The 23,804-nt window shown below is 35.0% G+C and overlaps 1 protein-coding gene across 8 annotated transcripts in view; it reads left to right on the top strand.

Annotated features, from left to right (window-relative positions):
• NRG1 (neuregulin 1) overlaps nucleotides 1-23,329 on the top strand; it is a 1,056,081-nt gene extending 1,032,752 nt beyond the window's left edge. For 4 of the 8 annotated variants that reach the window (XM_077274157.1, XM_077274151.1, XM_077274133.1 and 1 more), the window contains 6 exons: nucleotides 645-668; nucleotides 10,201-10,303; nucleotides 10,826-10,952; nucleotides 11,860-11,990; nucleotides 16,607-16,807; nucleotides 19,674-23,328. In XM_077274157.1, the coding sequence (XP_077130272.1) occupies nucleotides 645-668; nucleotides 10,201-10,303; nucleotides 10,826-10,952; nucleotides 11,860-11,990; nucleotides 16,607-16,807; nucleotides 19,674-20,346 (1,259 nt within the window). In that variant the 3' untranslated portion in view covers nucleotides 20,347-23,328. Of the gene's footprint in view, nucleotides 1-644; nucleotides 669-10,200; nucleotides 10,304-10,825; nucleotides 10,953-11,859; nucleotides 11,991-16,606; nucleotides 16,808-19,673 lie in introns of all 8 variants that reach the window. The other 4 variants (XM_077274106.1, XM_077274096.1, XM_077274114.1 and 1 more) reach the window with 2 other exon arrangements.
• The last annotated feature ends 475 nt before the right edge of the window (nucleotides 23,330-23,804 follow it).

Raw genomic sequence — 23,804 nt, forward strand, 5'->3', positions numbered from 1 at the left:
ATATATTAAGTCTGTGTTTCTACTTTTAAGGGGTTGTCCACTATTCGGACAACCACTTCTAAATCACTGTTTACCCCAATTAAAATAATTAGTTATACTCACCTCCAGTGCCGGTTCCATTCCAGCGATGTCAGCACTGGCTCTCTCGGGACTCATTTGACATTGTTACACCACAGGAGCCCTGCAACCAATCAGCAGCCACTTCACTTTCCCCTCCTTCACACAAATATGACATTCAAAACATGTCAGAGAGCAGCCATACCTTCCAATTCCTTTAGATGTCAGATTTGCCCAAAGGATGTGACAGCTGATTGGTTGCAGGGCTTATATGACATAACAATGTCACGCAAACCCCAGGAGAGCCAGTGTTGACACCACTGAAATGGCGTCGATATTGGAGGTGGGTATAAGTGTATTATTTTGTTCACGCGGGCACATAGAAATTGAGAAAGGGTTGTCCAAGTAGTGGAAAACCCCTCTAACATGGACACTCGAGTTGACCATTTATCATCACGTCTTGTCTCAATGTGCAGACACAGGGTAGCCATAGTATTCATGTATAATTTGTTTTTGGAGTACAGTTTATTGCTCTTTTCTGAAACTTTTCCCTTTTCTTTCTTTTTGTCAACTTTCTGCATTGGCAGAGCATCTTGGAATTGAATTTATGGGTATGGACCAATCATTCCTTTTAGCCTGCAGATATTAGAGCCTAAAAGCTTAAAACCTTCTTTTTTTTCCTTCAATTTCTAACCAATTTCCTTATGCTTTGGAAGGGATCATACAGCTATAACATAATCATACAGTATCTTCTTCCAGACTGTTATTTGTATTTTGTGTAAATTAACCTTTAACACCAGAATAGAGAAATCATGGTTCACTTTGCTTGCACTTTTATTAAACTGGTTCAACTACAAGTTACTCCTAGTTCATTGAAATGTACAGGCTATGTTTGGGACATTAAACTAATAGACATTATCTAAATATTAAAAATACCAATATTTTTTTCAGAAATAACCCAGTGAAACAAAATGATTATCCATATTTACAATTAAATTATTGTGGATTGAAATTTCTAAGCACATATAAAAAGTAAAGACGTCATGGTCTAAGTTTTCATCTAATGTATATTTATGAAAGTTTTAGTAATTTGTTATATTGCTGGATTTTAATAGGAGCGTATCATTAGAAAATGACCTATTGTTTAAAGGGATCTTATCATGTCAGATAGCATCATTAACCGACAGATATCTAGTTAATGTGCAGTTAATAGAGTTAGGAAGGCGCCTGGCTTCTCAGTGCTGCACCCAGGAGAAAATGAACATTATTCCTCCAGAGAGCCATCAGCTTTCAGTCAAAGAGGCGGTCCAATGTGGGTACAGTCACTGTTCACAACAGTGTGAGTGATGACTGTAAGCATGCTCCGATACTTTCACTGAAAGCTCAATCTGCAGTGCATCAGTGCAGAGCTAGCATCATAAAGTGCCAGGGTGTACATACAGCTGCCAATCACAATTCTGTGAGCAATGTCGTCTGTATGTCTGCATGACTGAAAGCCAGCAGCTTCCTGGAGATACAAAATTAATTATACTTGCAATTTTAACATTGGCTACTTGGGCATTTTTACTTCCTGTTCTTTTAGGAAGTGTTTACTGCATAGCTCCTAATCAGAGACAAAATTACAATGAAAGGTAACACTTTTATGCCCAGCTAATAACACAGGATCCACCAATGGGTGATTTCTCACCTAAAGGTACCTTCACACTCAGCAACTTTACAATGAGAACGACAACGATCCGTGACGTTGCAGCGTCCTGGATAGCGATCTCATTGTGTTTGACACGCAGCAGCGAATTGGATCCCGCTGTGATATTGCTGGTCGGAGCTAGAAGTCCAGAACTTTATTTGGTTGTCAGGTCGGCGTGTATCGTCGTGTTTGACAGCAAAAGCAACGATGCCAGCAATGTTTTAAATGGAGCTAACAACCTGTGAGAACGATAAGTGAGTCACCGTTACGTCACAGGATCGCTCCTGCATCGTTGTGGAGCTGCTGTGTTTGACGTCTCTACAGTGACATAAACAGCGACGCTGCAGCGATTGGCTCGTTGTCTATATCGCTGCAGCGTCGCTGAGTGTGACGGTACCTTAAGCCTTCTCCCCTTCCATTCACAGTGTCCTTTGCACAGGCTTATCTGACATTTCAAAACAAGAGATAGCATCTGGATTCCAACCACTGTGGCTGTAACATGTGTCATGCCCTGAAGTAATTGGAATTTAAAGTCTAAAACAGCCCCAGTGGCCAGTGTGATGATTGCAAGTTTTTTTTTAATACAGATCGTGATATGTAAAAATATATACATAAAAAAAATTAATAATATATTTAATATAAAATTCTGATTTAAACAATCGATCATTTTCTGATGTCACAATACCTTTAAAATACCGGAAATAAGCGCAGTGCTACAGTTTACTAAATAGCCAGGAATACATTTTTTACAATAATTAAATGAATAATATAAATTTAAAGCTAGGTTTACACTACAGGTATATCTTTAACACGGGAAAAGGTTCTTGTGTTTTACTTTTATTATAAAACTAATAACATTGAAAACCAGCAAGTCTTCACCCCATTTTTCTAAGGTTAAGGCTGTAATTGTCCAGTATACAGAAGTACAATAATAAAATAAATAATGGCATTGACATAAAATCACCACTCTACAGAGTTTAGGCATTTTAATATTTATAGTTTATTCAAGACAAAAAAAAACATTTTTACCTAAATTCAGAATCCATTTTTATTTTTAAAAAGTCCTTCATTATTTATTTTTAAATAAAGTCATTATAAAGTCAAAAGAATTCAATGTTTTTCAATGTTACACTATTCTGTTCTATACGCTAGGGTGAATGAACTAGTAAATGTTGCAAATGTTAGTAAATGGATGGCTCGGGTTTAAAAAAAAAATATAGCCTTTCAGTTAGGGTACCGTCACACAGTGCAATTTTGATCGCTACGACGGTACGATTCGTGACGTTCTAGCGATATCGTTACGATATCGCAGTGTCTGACACGCAGCAGCGATCAGGGATCCTGCTGAGAATCGTACGTCGTAGCAGATCGTTTGGAACTTTCTTTCGTCGCTGGATCTCCCGCTGTCATCGCTGGATCGTTGTGTGTGACAGCGATCCAGCGATGCGTTCGCTGGTAACCAGGGTAAACATCGGGTAACTAAGCGCAGGGCCGCGCTTAGTAACCCGATGTTTACCGTGGTTACCAGCGTAAAAGTAAAAAAAAACAAACCGTACATGCTCACCATCTGATGTCCGTCCGGTCCCTTGCCGTCCGCTTCCCGCTCTGACTGTCTGCCGGCCGGAAAGTGAGAGCAGATCACAGCGGTGACGTCACCGCTGCACTCTGCTCTCACTGTACGGCCGGATCTGTCAGCAGGAAGCGGACGGCAAGGGACCGGACGGACATCAGATGGTGAGCATGTACGGTTTGTTTTTTTTTACTTTTACGCTGGTAACCACGGTAAACATCGGGTTACTAAGCGCGGCCCTGCGCTTAGTAACCCGATGTTTACCCTGGTTACCCGGGGACTTCGGCATCGCTCCAGCGCCGTGATTGCAACGTGTGACTGCAGTCTACGACGCTGGAGCGATAATCATACGATCGCTGCGACATCACGGATCGTGCCGTCGTAGTGATCAAAATTGCACTGTGTGACGGTACCCTTAGATAACTGTGCTATTGCTGGGTATAATACGAAAGTGAACAACAAGATTTTTTGGCAGAAGTATTGTTGCTTAAGAAAAAGGTTCCTTAGAACAGAAGAAGATTCCCAGGTGTTGAGAACATCACCTAATGTTTACATCACTATATTGTACCCTTCTGGGGTGTTGCTGCTCCTTCAGGTTTCTCCATTGAAAGGGACCCTCAGCAATAAACTACTGATGGCTTATCCTAAAAATAAGAAATCAATATGAACTCCTTACCCATGCAAACTGCTCTGTTCCATCATCACCACTCCAGTGGTCCCGCCCAGTTCTGTCATAATGACATCCTGTTCAACATTCATGTTTCCATTTGAATCAAACATTGGCCTGTCAGCATGACATTGGGATAGGTTGTGGCTATCACTTATTGATGAACATAGCCATAGCAAAAATCAACAGAGTAGCACTACTGAAATGGGGAGTAATTGAGTAGGTGAGTATTATTTTTATTTCTTTATACCACTCCCTGTCCTTACTCTAATTTTAAAAAATCCCTGACAACCCACTGGTGTTTTTTCTTAATCATAATACTTTATGTTGCCATTAATTCTTTCTTCCATGTTATTTTCATCAAGTAATCATTACATTTCACAAAATATCATTAATTGTCCCTTACATTTTATTCTTCCATTAAACTTCTGTATTCATATTCTTGATAGACCACTGTCATTTTTATCTTTTCATGTTCCTCGAGACATCACACCTTTTATTACCTTAACTACCTCCCTAAAACATAGCTGCTTATGTAAATATAACGTATGCAGAACTTTGACATTTGCACATAGTAAGTAGAGTTGTCTAGCTTCTCTAAATACTTTGAAGTCATATAAAAGCCTTCCAATACAGTTTCTTTAACTATATTTAATTCTAAGAATTATGTATACATAGATATACAGCTCTGGCAAAAATTAAGAGACCACTGCAAAATGTTCAGTTTGTCTGATTTTTCTCTTTGTAGGTATATTTTTGAGTAAAATATAAATTGTTCTTTTGTTCTATAAAATTCTGACATGTCTCCAAATTTCCAAGCAATAAATTTTGTATTTTTTCTGACAAAGTAAAATGGTTGAAAAACAAACAAAACCCCAGTGCTTTCAGACCTCAAATAATGCAAAGAAAACAAGTTCATACTCATTTAAAAACAACAATACTAATGTTTTAACTCAGGAAGAGTTCAGAAATTAATATTTTGTGGAATAACCATGATTTTTAATCACAACTTTCATGCGTCTTGGCATGCTTTCTACCAGTCTTTCACACTGCTTCTGGTGCAAAAATTTAGCAGTTCTTCTTTGTTTGATGGCTTGTGACTATCCATCATCCTCTTGATTACATTTCAGAGGTTTTCAATGGGGTTCAGGTCTGGAGATTGGGCTGCCCATGACAGGGTTTTGATGTGGTGGTCTCTTCATTTTTGCCAGAGCTGTATATAATAAAATAGAAATTAAACAAAAAGCAAAATCAATGATTTCTTGTAACTTCCACAGGTTCATTGTATCTAATCAGTTCATCTCTATGGAAAAGCTATTGATCAGCAACAAAGTTATATCTTTTACTTCTCAAAGCTTCATTTGTATGATGATTCTTGACACTATTCTTCCCCTTGTTCCAACTGATAAATTAAAGTTTTCTGGTATTTTATTTTAGGCCAGAATTGCCGAGTTTAGATTTAGGGCATTCTTTATCATTCAGATACTTCACTTTTTAGGCAATAGTGCTTAAGTTTTATACATGATATTAGATATGCATTAAGACAGTATATAACTTTAAAAGGTGAAATATTCTTATACAGATATGACACATAATTACTATAATATACAAAGTGGTAATTCCATTAATGACAAGCATCAAAAATACTGATGACAAGCGTATACAAAGTGTAAACAACGGTAGTCATTACTAATAAATACCTAGTAATCTGTGTTATTTTTAAATTCCTATTTGCTGATAGTCTTTGGCTTTTGAATATGAAAAATAATAATTTTTTTTTTAGATTTTTATTGATACCATGCTATCGCCAGGTTTTCTCACTTAACCAGTCTAAAGCTCTAGTCAGTCACAGATATTTGTATATGTTAATGATTTTCCTAGATTTTTTGATGCAGAGAAATTTAGTAAATGTAATGTCAACAATTATAAATAGATTATAAAATATTTAGAGATTAAGAGAACTTTGAAAGTTTACAATTTTATCCATATGCTGTTTAACACTTTTCCTAGTAAGGAGCATATAAGATTTAAGATCCATATCTAATTTAGCCTTCAATGAAATAGTGAAAATATTCAACGTAAAGTTTACAAATAGAAAAATCAGTGAACCAATCAACTCATGTCAAAATCTCACCAAATAAAAATTGCACCAACATTTATTTTACTGGGTTAATCTATTAAAATCTTTAGTAAATCCAAAGGGGTTAAAATAGTATGGAATGTTCTGAAATAAAAAATTGGCATCACTTGCCAGTTGAATCTGCCATTACACTAACCTCACTGGTCACATGGATTACATACAGATTTAATTACTGAGTTAAGTCATTAGCTCCTGTGGTGACGTGAACGATATACAGGATGTCATCACTGCATAACCAGAGGTTATCCCAAGAGGAATGGGTGTGAAGTTAGTGCATATTTTTTTACATTTCCTACTTTTCTACAGGTTTTCAATTTTTTTTAGATTCACAGCCCCTTGCTGATTGGCCCATTGAATGGGGCTGATCCTTATGTGGATCCATGTAGCTACAAATTTAAAATTACTCAAATCTCTGCCACTCATGATGCAGTAAAGGACATATCAGATTTGGAATATGCATATCTGATCAATGGAGATATAGCCTAAATAGGAGGATTGAATAATCCCTCAACGTTTGAGGGCTTGTTGACTATACCCTTGAACAAACATGAAAGATGAGGTTCTCACCCCATTTCATAACCAAAATAATCATAATACACATATCTACAATAGCATGCTGTTATATGTGTGATTATTTTGTCTATTGGTTTTATCAGTTTCTCAAACATACCAGATTGGCATCAGTTTCGAGTGTGAGCAATAATTCTAAAATGTTCATCTGCCATTATATGAATTATTTTCTCAGATACAAAATAACAGCCTAAAACAAAGTAAACCACAATTACAGGTAGTTCAGGGGTTATGCTGTATGAGAAATCCCTTCAAACTCTGCTTCAACCTTTTTTTCAAGCATTTCCTCACTCTTTTTTTCCAGTATCAAGCATGCTGTGCCAGGCCTACAGTTGACTCCTTAATTTGTGTTCCTTTATCTGTTTCCTCTATGAAATCCCTCTCTGACTTTGCCTATCCCTCATGATTTTTTTCTCTAATCCTGTCCCATTTTATTTTTCTTCTGTAATCAAAGCAACTTCCCCTTAGTAAAAGCTGAATTCGCTCACTTTATTAATAATCTTCGCTGTTCATTTTTGTTTAACTATGTTCATAACTTGTTAACTGTATATTTCATGATCATGACATTGGCTTGCAAATTCCTCATTCCCATGCAAGAAGTGCACTGTATCTTAAAATAACTCTTAGGAGGGGTGCTTACTAGATTTTCTAACTCGCTACTACTTTTGGTGTTTGATTTGGTTCTAACACTAGTAGGGCATCTATTAATTAATTTGATTAAAGCAGAAATAACTTATAAATATTGTTCCCATGAAACTTTTATTCAAAATTAATAAGTGGTATTTAATGTTATGTTGGCCGCATTCTAAGCACATTCTAATGTATACGTATGAATATTGTTCAATAATGTTAAAAAACAAATCTCACTTAAATTTACGTAAAATATTTTCTACTGCTTTTTCATACCTTCAAGGTATTTTAATGCCTGCAGGCTATTTAGGAAACCATGGCCATTTAGTTAATTGCAAATGTATCTTCCTCTTTCTTTTAATTTCCAAACCTAATTGAAAATATGTTTTTGCTGGCAACATCATTACCAGTTTCTTAATTCTGGAGGGAATGTTTGCAATTATAATTTTTCATTTTGTTATGTTTTTTAATGGTAAAAAACAGTTTTGTCAGGTAAGTTTTATTCAGGCACAAATCTTTTTAGCCACTTTGGATTTATTTGAACCTGTGCCCCATTTTCTTTATTTCTTTCCCACTGTCAGCAATCGAGCTAAGGGATTCCCAATGCTGACTTTGGCACATCTAATAATAAATGATTTCCCAATCTATAGAAAAATCAAAAAAATATTTGATTAAAATAATAATAAGAAACTAAACATTTGTAAAGTTTTGCTTTTATAAGGAATGACTTGCTCATACTAAAACATTTGGGTTCTAAGTAGAATACGCATATAAAATTTATCAACAATTAATATTAACCTCCAATATGTTATTTGTTTTTTTCAATACTGATTTATTTTTTATTTGTTAAAAAATAATTTCTAAGTGGAAAAAGCATTTAAAACTTAATAAAAAAATAAAACTGCTATCAACTTCCAATGTTATATTTCATAATATTGGACATTGTCAACACTAGTGGGTTTTTGATAATTAAATAAATTAACGGAAAAAGGTAAAATAACACTATATGGGATAAAAAGTACTTGTCTTCATTTCCAGTTTTCTTGCACACAAAGCCAGCAACTAAGCAACACATTGTATATTTGTTAAGGCACAAAAGAAGTGGCTTAAAGCAAAAATAGTTAAGATATTTTGTAACATATGATCTCTAAGTTATCTAAAACATTTTTGCTGCTTACTATAGTTCTATGCTCATAAATCCCATGAAATGGGTTATGGTATCAAGTTTAAGGTTTGGCCTACTTCTATTATCTAATTGAGTTACTCTACTCACTGAAATTATTTTAAGGAAATGAGGCGGTGGGGGTTGGGGTTGGCATTTATGCTTAAACCATATTAAGAAGAAGTAAAGCATTATTATGAAGTAGAATATAACCCTGCTGAATGTACTATGAAGCATAAACATTTTTCCAAAGGATAAGCTACAATATGGGTCATTTTTCACACTTATATCCCATTGGCGGTGCAGTGGCCTTTCTACTGTATCCATTAAAGTGAATTTATCACAATATTCAATGACCAATGTTTTCCTACTATTTGCTAATAAGCTACCAGAGAGTTGAACCTTAAAATTAGATTTTGTAAGATACAGTGCACTTCAAAAAACAAATGTCTTTACTTTGAAAGATCTACTTGTCTTGAGTTAAACGCTAGTTTGCTTTTTATTGGAGCAATAAGTGCAAGCCAATATCAAATGTATAAGTATACATATTTCTCTGATGTAATCTTGTGAAGACAGAAAATGTAATAATGAATTTAAATGTATAGATACCTATTTTTTAAATTTAAAATCAATATTACATATACAATTAAAACTACAGAAATCTTCTTTAAAAGGGTTGTATGAAATTAGGAAAACATAGAGAACTTCTTCTAGAAACAGCATCATTTTTATCTATGATATTGCAACTTAGATTCATTTAAATGAAAACCATACACAGTTTGTGGACAGCATTGACAGTCTTTATGCAAAATTTCAAGTACATTATATTTATTTCATGCAACCCTTTAAAGTCTTCCCAGTCAAAAGTTCCTATATTATTTCCTTTGTTGGAAAAGTTATGCTTTGTTCAAAATAACTGTTAAGATTTCTGACTAGTAGAAACTAATGATAAAGGATATTGACAACTTTAAGAGCATTTTATTTGAATCTAAAAATAATTTTTGCAATAGATTTTTAAAAATTTTTTTGCAATGTTTACCTTGTACAATCTCTGCGTTGGACTGTCTGTTTCTGGTTGCAGAAAGAGTTATTTTAGAATTCATTGATTAGTTAGTTATGACCACAGAGCACATGAAAATCGAACGTAGCGTTTTGGTCATAAATCATCTCAGTGGAGTTCAGAAAAAGACAGATAAAACAAGTTCACCCATGAGAACAAACCAACTGACAGATTCTGAATTAATCTGCAAAGAATCAAAGCCTGTAAAAGCTAAACAGTATAACATTTGTAAAGAAACCCAAATGCAAAAATGCATTTTAGTTCAAAATGAATGTAAGTAAATAAAAAAGGCTCCAAATGTGTCAATACCCTTTAATACAGTTTATTATATCGGTTCTTACACGCTATATTCTGATTTCGTGTTTTAACAATAAAAAATTACTCTTCACAAGATCTACATGAGAAATTATATGTTTCATTGTGTCCTACATTGTTATTGAAATACATTTTTGTATATGTCCTCTGTTTCTTATTTTTATCTTTAATTATTCAAATTACTTGATTTAAAAATATCTTAAATTTATATATTTTTAAACATTTTTGCTTATTGTAATTAGCAATTTAATAGGAGAATTATGTTGTAATTTAATGGTAACACATTAGAAATTTAGAGTTTGATTGCATTTTTATTTTTATTTTCTATTTTTACCTTTTTAGAAGCAGAGGAATTGTACCAGAAAAGAGTGCTCACTATTACTGGCATCTGTATTGCCCTTCTTGTAGTTGGCATCATGTGTGTTGTGGCCTACTGCAAAACCAAGTAAACCTTTTTCATTATTTTTTTATATAATTTAAATAGATAAGAATATTTACATTTGTTGTTGAAAATTTGTTTCTTTAATTTGATAATGAGTTAATAGAATATAAGATTAGGTATAGCTATTGAAGTATACATAGGTATTTTCAACAATGGTATTCAGGTCACATCTTCTAACATAAGGTGACAATCAATTAAATTAGGACTGATGCTTCTTTTGAAGCCAAGAGATAAATGTAGTATACTGAAGGAGTTCACAAATCTCTTCACACATGAGTATAAAAAAATCAATAAAAATCTAATAGACTAACCGATCAATTATTTACAAAAGTTATTCAAGTAGGAAAAGAAAATATAGACATTTCGAAACAACTCATCTCTTTTAATTTAGTAATGTGTAAAAAATGTTATTGCATCATAGGTTCAATTCAATATATAAAATAATATTTTAAGAATTTATACAGAAAAAATAATGCATGCTACTATGTTACAATGCTTAATGTTTTATTTTATATATCTCTTTAGGAAACAAAGAAAAAAGTTACATGATCGCCTAAGACAGAGTCTACGATCAGAGAGGAACAATATGGTCAATATGGCAAATGGACCACATCATCCAAATCCACCACCAGAAAACGTCCAGCTAGTAAATGTAGGTTGTTCTAAAGTAACTGATAGAAGCACAATTTTATAATTAGAAAGCTTAGTCTATACCTGAAAATATAACAGAATAGTATTTTGTAATGGAAAGATCTAATTCTAAAATCTAAAATCTAAAAGTTTGCAGTTTATAAAGGGGATCATGAATCTTTAGTGTTTCTTGAGATGGGTGAATTTGTTCACCAATTTGGAGATTTAGTTTGACAAATATACATTTTACCTAGAGAATTTACCAATTTTTAGCAGTGGCTAAAGACATCCTTTTAGTCACAGTATAGTACATTTTTCAAGTGACCAGTAAATCTCATAAAGTAATGGAAGGTTTGGCTTTTGTCAAAGTGAAGCTCAACACCAGCATAATCAGTATCATTAATTAATTTTGATTAGTTATCCAGTGATAATCGCTATTTTATTATTTGCACTTCCAGATAAAATTTGGTTAGTAGTACAAGATATATAAATAAAACAATAAAGTAAGCACTCCAAAATGGCAAAAAAGTGCAAAAATGCAGTCCAACACTTAAGCTTTTTTTTAAGTCATGTAAATTGGTAAAATATGTTTTCAATATACATTAGATACAAAAAACATATTTATCTAAATTATAGGTTGCAAGGAAGGTACAAGGAATGATAATATTGTAATTCCAGATCTGTGACATTAGTAGCTATAGTATAATCAACAAGAATTTACCCATATAGACCTAGTCAAGCTTAGAGTTGTCATAAAACTTCGCCCACTTTTTACATGACATAATTTGTCCTTAAATGTAAAACTAATGTTATCCATAGTGTTTAGATTTCAAAAAGAGCTGCTTATGATCCTAAAATTGGACATTTTAATGCTCCAAATAGCTTGAAATATAGTAAAGGATTGTTGTTGTTCTTTTACATTTTTGCAGCAATATGTTTCAAAAAATGTTATATCCAGTGAACACGTAATTGAACGTGAGACGGAAACATCATTTTCAACAAGTCATTATACTTCAACAACACATCACTCAACAACAGTAACTCAAACTCCAAGCCACAGGTATGAATGATTTCCATGGGAAACAAAAGATTTATTCATGTGTAACCAATTATTGGTAAAAAAAATTAACAAAAGTGATCAAATAGTATTTAGCTATATCAATCAAAAGAATAGTAATATAGCTATTAACATAATAGATGTGTGTTCCATTTACTTCACTATTCAGATTTATTCCAAAATGTTAATAATATTAGGTGGACTTTAGAAATAAAAAAAATTACTTTTTAAATTGTGGATGTCCCTATCCGCAGGGAAAAGTCATACAAAAGACTTTGGCCCCGATTCATCCAAGCAATTTCACCAGAGTTCTGACATAAATTGCTTTGAAAACTTGCAAAACTTTTGGCAACTTCAGGTTGCACATAAGTGTTGCAACTTTTCAAAGCAATTTATCCAAGCACTGCCAAAATTGGCAGGGGTGCGGTGGGGGCTTGACACCACAGCACATCAAATTTATAACAAACTGTGGTATTCCTTATGCAAGAAATCTGACTGGAGTGAGATTTCCTAGGTGCACTCCACTTGTCAGACACTTATGATATGCACCTCTTATTGAATCAGGAGCATCTGACTTCAACATGCTCTCTCATCAAAACTAACATAAACATTGCCAGTCTTTATGATTTGTAGCCATACTGTACAATAAGAAAGGGAAGATTAAATTGGTTCTCCAGGCACACAAATTATTAAAGCATGTAAAGCCGATGAGAAAAGAAAAAAATAGCATTGGGTGGATCATTTGAAATTCAAATTCACCAGCATCGTCGAATTGCTCCGGAAAAAATGATTTGCATAAATGTAAAAAGATTCATAATTCTGGAAAGCCACTAAATACGTGGAAGAGAGAGAAAGATAGAGGGAGAGAGGTTCCTCATTATTTGAAGTTTGTGAGAAATAAGAATAAAACGGAGTGGTATTAAAATGCTGTTACTGCAGTATATCTCACATCAAGTATTCTCATATCTATGACTAGCATTCCCATGTTCAATGGGCTTGAGCACTGAAGCAGTGCTCTTCAGTCAGATTAAGCCTTTTTCTACCTTTAGAACTGTGTCCTCTGACCTCTTACCCTTACACTTTACATGCACAAAATGGCTTGCCCCCATCTTTTAAAATACATTTTAATGAACTGAATCTCAAATTGGTCAAATTTATGGGGACTTGAAAATTTCAGGAAATTTAACTCTAATTTGATCATTTGCAGATTGAGCTGTTCATCTCTAGAAGAATGTTAATAATTTACTTGCTGTTAAAATTCTGCTTTGTCCCTGAGCTGTCACATGTGATTATGTGACCTCTAGCTCCTTACTTCCTGCTACAGTGCATTCAAAGCACAGAGTACAGACATTTCCTGCCTGTGCTTTGAATGGGACATAGTTTTTCAGTAAAGCACAGTCCTGCATGCAGAAGGCAGGATTCATCCAGCAGTTTTAAAAGCAATGTGTTCAGAATTATAATGTCAAGAGAGCATGGAGAAACATCAGTTGTGAATGAATGAGGAAATGTACAAGTAGGGAGAGCAGAAGCCACAGAAACAGTGCAGACTTCACAGAGAACAAGTAATTTTAACAGTTAATAACTTTGGCCAAAGGGAATGGTGTTAGGTGTTCCAGAATGCTAGATTATATTAGAATAAAGTCATCCATTTTATGACTCATTGCTCCTCTACAGTACACTGAGCCTGTGTGGGGCCAGTGTGAGCCCTGTAACATTATTGACTGCATGAGAGTCTCAGGCTAGCACATACTTGGTGAAAAGAAATTAATATTAGGAAAGAGAAACTTTGTGGGCAGTGATACATCCATCTAGAGACTGTGTAGGAGTCTCAAGATGGTGATTTATAGGTGAAGTGGGCGGCCACTGAAAGTGGGAGTCACGTACTTGTGGGACAGATACAGCTGTCTGTTTGGAAATGTAGTCAGGAAGCAGAAAGTGAACCCCGACAGGAAGTTTAAGATGTAAGCAATAACAGACCACAATGATGCCTGCTGAAAGAGAGCTAAAACAAATAAAAAAAGTAAGAGTTTTGGATAGTCATAAATGGGACAGCCAGATCATTTTTTATGCATTATTTTTTTTCCAGAAAACGCCATTAAATTTACCTTAAAGTTTAAATGTATTACATTTAAGTTCAATTTTTCCAATTACATTTAAGAGATATGTTTGAAGCTTTATATAGCTGTGCCTCAAGTCCTGTAATATGTTAATTTTCAATATTCTTTCGACAGTTTAGTTTATTTCTTAAAGTATTATATTGTGGTTGTGACTGAACTACCGGTATGCTGAATTGTCTAGAAGAATTATATAAGGGACATTAGATCTGCTTGCTATTTTTATAGAGCTTTTATAGAGATAGGGAGTGTGTGAGCTGTGGGACAGATATAGCAGTACTTCTTAGGAAATGTAGCGTAGCGGCATAGAGGGAGAACAGGCAGGAAATTTGGGATGTAAACAATAACAGATCACATATATGGCTTCAGTGGGCTGGAGGAGAACTAAAAAAGGAGAATAAAGGTAATATTAGATGTGAAACTTATTACAGGGATAGCTTTTTAATATTTACAGTCTAAGTACATATACTTATAAATTTGTATCTTATAGATACTTCTTAAGTCTAGTACTTTTTACATTGTAAAAGTCTTTCATCAGTACTACTTACCCTCTCCCAATTGCAGCGCCATCTCTCCACCACTGCCCTGGGTCCAGCAGTGATGTCAAACTGATAGCTCTGCAGCTAATCACTGAGCTAAGTATTTTGTTTCTACAAGGGCAAAACTGCTGAGTTTAGTGATTGGCTTCAACACGGTGAATGAGATGTCACATCTGCAGCCAAATAATAGAGTCTGGGGCAGCTTTGGAGAGCCAGTGATGGTCCATGAAATGATAAGAAGCATTCAATTTGTCTTTTTTTATTTTATAATATCTATTACAGCATGTGACACATTTCTAAAAGAAGACAACACCTTTAAAAGAAACCTTGACATTTGATTTAAGCTGCTCAAACCATAGGCAGAGAGAATAAGAGCCTAACTGCTTGATTGCTGGAGTGTTTCAGAGAAAAAATTGTTAGAAGATATGGCCTATTATTATAGTTAAAGATGAGATTAGTCCAGCACCATTCCCAGCCAGCTTTTCCCTACACCACTCCAGGTCATTGACAGGTCTCTAATGGATGGACCTGTCAATCATCTGGAGTGGTGCAATGAGAATTTGGCCAGAGATCGGCAGTGGACTAGTCTATTCTCTGGCTATGGTCCTCAAGATGGATCTTCTAATTATACTTTTCCTGAATCACATGAGCATTTCAGAGAAAAATATACCCGGTTGTAATGAATGAATCAAAGTCACCCCTATGTTTGTGCAGCATATTTTGTAACACAGATTCCCTTTACAATGTGAAAATATCGATATTTGCAGACAATACAAAACTATGTAAAGCATTCAATAAAAGAGACAATAGTATTCTGCTACAGATGGATCTGGATAAGTTAGAAACTTGGGTCGGAAGGTGGCAGATGCAGTTTAACAATGATAAATGTAAGGTTATGCACATAAGAAGAAGGAATCAATATCACCATGACACACTGAATGGGGAACCACTGGGTAAATCTGACATGGAGAAGGACTTGGGGATCCTAGCTAATGATAAACTTACCTGGAGCAGCTAGTGCTAGGCAGCGGCTGCTAAGGCTAGCAGGATCATGGGATGCATTAAAAGGGGTCTGGATACACACGATGAGAGCATTATACTGCCTCTGTACAAATCCCTGGTTAGACCGCACATGGAGTACTGTGTACAGTTTTGGGCACCGATGCTCAGGAAGGATATAATGGAACTAGAGCAAGTACAAAGGAGGGCAACAAAATTAATAAAGGGGATGGGGAAACTACAATGCCCAGAGAGATTAGCAAAATTAGGATTATATAGTCTAGAAAAAAGATGACTGAGGGGCGATCTAATAACCATGTATAAGTATATAAGGGGACAATACAAATATCTCTCTGAGAATATGTTTATACCAAGGAAGGTGGCGGTCACAAGGGGGCATTCTCTGCATCTGGAGGAGAGAAGGTTTTTCCACCAACATAGAAGAGGATTCTTTACTGTTAGGGCAGTATTATTCCTTGCCTGAGGAGGTGTTGATGGCAAACTCAGTCAAAGGGTTCAAGAGAGGCCTGGATGTCTTCCTGGAGTGTAACAACATTGTATCTTACAGTTTTTAGGTTGTTTAGAAGGATGTAGATCTGGGGATGTATTCTGACAGAATATAGGCTGAACTGGATGGATAAATGTCTTTTTTCGGCCTTGCTAACTATGTTACTATAAAAATGTGGTTGTAGCTAAACTATCTATATAGTGAAATGTCTTACTACAAACAATCCATATCAGCATGCTACTTTTACAAAGCTTTTAGAGAGTACTATAATCACAGACTAGTGTCTGTCTGAGAGTTTTATTAGCCATATGCTAATTCTGGATCACAATACTTCCCTTCATTCCATTACTATATATATATTCATAAGTAATGTATATACACACAAGTATTACTCTGTACTATTCTTTATGTGATAATAAATATTCTAAGGCAAAACAATGTTGTTTCTTATATTGGTAGCTGGAGCAACGGTCAGTCTGAAAGTATTATTTCAGAGAGTCATTCTGTAATTGTCACATCATCAGTCGAAAACAGTAGACACACAAGTCCAACAGGACCAAGAGGGAGACTTAATGGCATTGGAGGTCACAGAGATTGTAGTTATCTCAGACATTCAAGAGACACTCCAGATTCATACAGAGATTCACCCCACAGTGAAAGGTATGTCATGTCTTTTTTGTGTGTCATTATTTGTTTGAAATTATTTATAAGGCATTTTTAAATTTTACATAGATTCTGCTTATGTTTTACCTTATTCAGTTCATTAGCTATACATTATTATGGAATTACGGACTGTACATTCCTACAATATGTGTACATCAAACTCTAATGCAATAACAATTAAAATGGTTGCAAATTGCTTCCCCCTTTATTGCAATGAGATGCATTATGCTAATATATTCCTGTTATGTGCATACTATAAAATTATAATTATAATATATTTACATGTCTACAAATTTTGCATCATAACTATCTATATTATTCTAGTGCATTACTAGTGATGAAATGTTCATCACTAGCACATTTTTCCCAGTAAAATCGGCGATGTAATCCTTAAAAAAAGCACTTTATATAGCTATATCTTACCTGGACAATGCGCAAGTGCGGGTCATCAATTACATATTGCACAAGGGCGGCTCCCCCAATACACACTGCGCAAGTGCTGCAAAACAATAAACACTGTGCAAGCCCGGGATATACAGTGATGTAAGCGCAACCCCAGGAACAATTCAAATTGCGTGGGCGGAGACAAGACTGACGGAATGCGATGAAGCATACCCCTATAACTAAACGAGCAAGTACAGTGGGGCAAAAAAGTATTTAGTCATTCAGCAATAGTGCAAGTTCCACCACTTAAAAAGATGAGAGGCGTCTGTAATTTACATCATAGGTAGACCTCAACTATGGGAGACAAACTGAGAAATAAAAATCCAGAAAATCACATTGTCTGTTTTTTTATCATTTTATTTGCATATTATGGTGGAAAATAAGTATTTGGTCAGAAACAAACAATCAAGATTTCTGGCTCTCACAGACCTGTAACTTCTTCTTTAAGAGTCTCCTCTTTCCTCCACTCATTACCTGTAGTAATGGCACCTGTTTAAACTTGTTATCAGTATAAAAAGACACCTGTGCACACCCTCAAACAGTCTGACTCCAAACTCCACTATGGTGAAGACCAAAGAGCTGTCAAAGAACACCAGAAACAAAATTGTAGCCCTGCACCAGGCTGGGAAGACTGAATCTGCAATAGCCAACCAGCTTGGAGTGAAGAAATCAACAGTGGGAGCAATAATTAGAAAATGGAAGACATTCAAGACCACTGATAATCTCCCTCGATCTGGGGCTCCACACAAAATCCCACCCCGTGGGGTCAGAATGATCACAAGAACGGTGAGCAAAAATCCCAGAACCACGCGGGGGGACCTAGTGAATGAACTGCAGAGAGCTGGGACCAATGTAACAAGGCCTACCATAAGTAACACACTACGCCACCATGGACTCAGATCCTGCAGTGCCAGACGTGTCCCACTGCTTAAGCCAGTATATGTCTGGGCCCGTCTGAAGTTTGCTAGAGAGCATTTGGATGATCCAGAGGAGTTTTGGGAGAATGTCCTATGGTCTGATGAAACCAAACTGGAACTGTTTGGTAGAAACACAACTTGTCGTGTTTGGAGGAAAAAGAATACTGAGTTGCATCCATCAAACACCATACCTACTGTAAAGCATGGTGGTGGAAACATCATGCTTTGGGGCTGTTTCTCTGCAAAGGGGTCAGGACGACTGATCCGGGTACATGAAAGAATGAATGGGGCCATGTATCGTGAGATTTTGAGTGCAAACCTCCTTCCATCAGCAAGGGCATTGAAGATGAAACGTGGCTGGGTCTTTCAACATGACAATGATCCAAAGCACACCGCCAGGGCAATGAAGGAGTGGCTTCGTAAGAAGCATTTCAAGGTCCTGGAGTGGCCTAGCCAGTCTCCAGATCTCAACCCTATAGAAAACCTTTGGAGGGAGTTGAAAGTCCGTGTTGCCAAGCGAAAAGCCAAAAACATCACTGCTCTAGAGGAGATCTGCATGGAGGAATGGGCCAACATACCAACAACAGTGTGTGGCAACCTTGTGAAGACTTACAGAAAACGTTTGACCTCTGTCATTGCCAACAAAGGATATATTACATAGTATTGAGATGAAATTTTGTTTCTGACCAAATACTTATTTTCCACCATAATATGCAAATAAAATGATAAAAAAACAGACAATGTGATTTTCTGGATTTTTATTTCTCAGTTTGTCTCCCATAGTTGAGGTCTACCTATGATGTAAATTACAGACGCCTCTCATCTTTTTAAGTGGTGGAACTTGCACTATTGCTGAATGACTAAATACTTTTTTGCCCCACTGTAAGATGAAGCTATATAAAGTGTTTTTTTTATAAAGATTACATCAGCGATTTTAATGGGAAAAATGTATTCATGATGAATATTGCATCACTAACAACGCACTGGGGACACTATATGCTACAAAGGACATGACACGTTCCCTTTAATTTTAATCAACATTTTTTAATCAATAGATCTTTGAATAATAATGTGTTCCACAATTGGATGTGTTTAAAAAAAATGTTCCTGTGCTGAGATACTCTTATAAATGTTCCCCTGCTGTGTACTGTGTAATGGCCGTGTCTGACCGTATTGGGACATGGTGTGATCATACCACAGCTCCTGGGCAGGGGAGGAAGCATAAGAGTATACAGACATTGCAGCAGGGGATCACAGCTGATTCTTTCTTTGAAGCAAAATATTGCTTAAACATAGGCAGTGAACTGTTTTGCCTTGCAAAAATAAAAAGCTGTGATTCCATGCTGTAATGCCTGTATGTTTTTTTTCCATATTATTCTCTAATTAGAGTAAAATAAGAACTTTTGGAATAGTTTGCATTATTTACATGAGTAAAACTTTTATGAAATTATTTCATTAAGTAACACCTAATTTTTGCTTTCTTTTTGCTCTGCATGGCATAGATATGTTTCAGCAATGACCACACCGGCTCGCATGTCACCTGTAGATTTTCAGACACCTCTATCTCCCAAATCACCTTGTTTGGAAATGTCTCCACCTGTATCTAGCTTAGCTGTATCTGTTCCTTCTGTGGCTGTCAGTCCCTTCATAGAAGAAGAAAGACCACTGCTTTTGGTGTCACCTCCAAGATTACGAGATAAAAGATATGACTTATACTACCATCATCACCATTACAACCAGCAGTATAATTCTTATCATCACAACCCTGCTCATGACAGTAGCAGCCTGCCTCCAAGTCCTTTAAGAATAGTGGAGGATGAGGAATATGAAACTACGCAAGAATACGAGCCGTCAATGGAGCCTATAAAGAAACTAGTGAACAGCAGAAGGGCAAAAAGAACAAAACCCAATGGTCATATTTCCAATAGATTAGAACTGGACACTGACACAAGCTCCGAGAGCAGTACATCCGAGAGCGAGACAGAAGATGAAAGAATAGGCGAGGATACACCTTTTCTGAGTATACAAAATCCCCTGGCGACCAGCTTAGAGTCAGCAAGTGCATACCGGCTTGCAGAAAGTAGGACTAACCCAACTAGCCGATTCTCAACGCAAGAAGAGTTACAAGCAAGGCTGTCCAGTGTAATAGCTAATCAAGACCCTATTGCTGTATAAAACAAATAAAACATAGATTCACCTGTAAAACTTTATTTTATATAAATGAAGTATTCCACCTAAATTAAACAATTTATTTTATTTTAACAGTTCTGCAGTAGAAAACAGGAAACGTTTTATAAATTAAGTATATGTACAAATGTGTTATGTGCCATATGTAGCAATTTTTTACAGTATTTCAAAATAAGAAAGACATCAATGGTGCCTTTATGTTATGTTATGTTGAAAACAGTTTTTGTATGTCCAAGTGATGGCTGTCCCACAGTATTTTTGCAAAACTGCCCTATCTTGTTCTTTTGTTTGTTTGTTTGTTTGTTTGTTTGTTTCTTTTTTCTTCCTGTTTCTTTAATGGCTTACTGTGCATTGCATTAATAGTGTAGACTGAATGTATGATTTGCAAGAGTTACGGCAATTCCTCATTGTTTGCTTGTGGTACTGTAGACTAACTGTCCCTATGATGCAGTACTCATACAATTTTTGTAAGAAGAATTGTTTTGCTTTTGGTATACAACCTGTTTATGTCTGCTCTTTGCTGGCCAAAGCTTTGCTTATGAGGCTGTGATCTAATAGTAGATTAAAACGCATGCTACTATTAATCATAGCAGAATAACAGAGACTGCAAATAAACAATGTTTAATACTTATTGGAAATGCAAATGCTACTATGACATACACACTACTTATCTAGAAAATTGATTACTACTGGAAATGAGCATCGTAGAGGCAGATAATATAATTCAATTACTGCCTAAAACTATAATGACTTAGGGCATCATTTGTTCCCCTTCAATATAAACTTTCCCCCAAAATATGATCCTTATACCCAGTTAACAAAAATGCTACTAATATATTTATTCAATATGAACGAAGTAGGCAACTGAACACAAAGGTGCAATTATTTTTGACCATTTTTATTATTTTTCTTTTTGTCTACTATGTAATGTATGTTTTACAGGGTTGACTTAAGACACATTGACACTATAGACTAGCTAGCAAATCTGTTACTTAGAATAATAAAAACCTTGTGTGAGAGGATACCTTCCAATTTCTTTGAATTCTATTTTTTATAGGATGGGTATGCAAAGTGTGTGAATTTCATTTCTAGGCAGTGCTGTGAGAGTGGGTCTTCTATTTTGATATAATGAAAAACGTATTTATTTGAAAAGCACGTTTGCATTCTACAGGCTGAAAACATGCATGAACATTTGGTTAGGAATGTGCATGACACAGTGATTAAACAAGACTCAGTGACTGTTAGTAGTTTCAGTAGCTTTGGATACATGTTGGAAATATTGCACCTTATACAGAGAAGGACTTTTTTTTATCCATCGTGTTTTCCCAATGATTAGTTAAGCATGATTCTACCTTTAAACTACCTAATTTCTTGGGACAGGTAAAATACTAAAACAATGGTCTTCCATACTCATTTATTGACAGTGTATTAAGAGTACTGAACAGAGAGCGAAAGAAATGTTTGTCCATTAGTTCTTTTTTAAATATTTCTCTCTTGGAGAATGTATGAGTAAACAGATTTCATAGCTTACCATTTTCACTGTGATTAGCAAAGAATGCAATTTTGTTTAGGTTTTTATTCCATTTTAAATTCTAGAGAGATCTTTTCCAATTTGGTGCCAATTACAGGAATTAATTCTGGTTTCCAGATAATTGACTGCCTAAGAGGAAAATAAAATCATTCTCTCTAGTTTTTACAGATGTTACAGAATATTAAAATTCAAATAAAAAAAGAAAAATGGGATTGAACGTTTGTGCTTTTGGGAGAACTTATGCATTTCGTATTAGTAACTCTTCTTCGCTTGATGCTTTGCTTTCCAAACATGTTTTCCATTTTATTTTTTTATATTTTGTGTATTTTTTTTCTCTATGATAGAAAATATGTTACACTTGCATTTGTGGGACTCATAACAAAACTAACATGGATTAAAAAAAAACTTTGCTTGTTAAATATCTGCACCTGTAGTTTTCAACGCATATCCCATTATAGTGTATAGTAGTAACGCCTGCCTCTGCCTTTTAGGCCATATTGGCTATTAGAAAATTGTATTTTATTAACAAGCGCTGCAGAGTTATAACACCACTGGCACATATCACACAATCCAATATATGTTTTATTATGTTTGTTTTGTAAATACACATTCCTAGATATTTTACTTATTACTGTTTGATATACATTTTGCGTCATTAGTCCTCTCCTGGTTACGTGTGTACAAAGTTAAATACTTATAAATGACTTTTATTTATATTTAGGCTACATAACTAGGAGATAACTTTCACATTATTTTATGTTAATTGTTTCATTTGTTTTAAAGTCCTACATTATTATATGTTGTTTTTTTCAGAATGTAATGTATTCTTTTCTGTTTTAAGTAATTTATTGCTCAGAAGAATGTAATAGAACTGGTGAAAGAAAAGAGAAAAAAAAATATATTGCAAGGTACTTAAAATTCTAAAGAATTTATTATCCCAAGAACTAAGCAATAAGTATTTGTTGATTTCTTTTTGGTTTTTATTCTTTATCTGCAAACAAACTGCTAATGCAATAAAATGCTACAACATACAACCAAGAATTTTGTGAGAGCCAGCTGACACAACAGAGTGACATATGACCTCTGTCAATGCCAACCCAGATTTTCATCGACAATAAAACAGGTTATCCCCCTTCAAAAAAACAAAACAACTTTCTGGTCATGCTGTGAATCTCTGATAATTTGTACAAACCTTGCATGTGAAAATCTGTCTGAATAAATTTTCCACTTTTAGTGACTTTGAGAGCTCCCCTTGTCGATCCTTACTGGTAAAGGTGTTAAGAGCTACTGACTGGCCAATCCCCATCTGTTGCATACCCCAAATGATATTTGGGAAGCAAAATTAAATGTCCAATTTAAAATATATTTAACAATGATAATAACACACTTTGCCTACAGGAAACCAATAAAATGCCTTATCATTTATGCCTCTCTCTCTTTCTTATTTTTGTGACAAATGCAAATGTATGAAATTGCCCAACTGCATAGTTGAAATGCTGCCTGCAGCACAGGTTGCTCGATTGATTTAAAATGAAAGAATTACTTGAATATACAGGATCAGTAATAGAGCAAATATCTGAAAATATATTGGGGCAGAATATTAGTCTACGTATTAGACAACTAAGGCAGTCCATAAAATATATCAAATTTATCACAGTGGTTCATATTGGTTGATACATTTGACACATTAATAGGCACCTTTGTCTAATTTTATATCACCTCTTAGTTTGCTAGCTTTGCACCAATTTTTTGTGAAAGTTTGAAGTAATTTGGCCTACTTTGGTAGATTTAAAGTCACCCATATTTTTTCTAAACCACACCTTTTGGACAGTGAATCACAAAAATGTCTAAAACACATAATAAGTAGAACGTACATTTTATGTAACATTATGTGCTACATTTTGGCATTTTTTTT

The sequence above is a fragment of the Ranitomeya variabilis genome, chromosome 1 (assembly GCF_051348905.1).
Source record: "Ranitomeya variabilis isolate aRanVar5 chromosome 1, aRanVar5.hap1, whole genome shotgun sequence".
NCBI lineage: Eukaryota > Metazoa > Chordata > Amphibia > Anura > Dendrobatidae > Ranitomeya > Ranitomeya variabilis.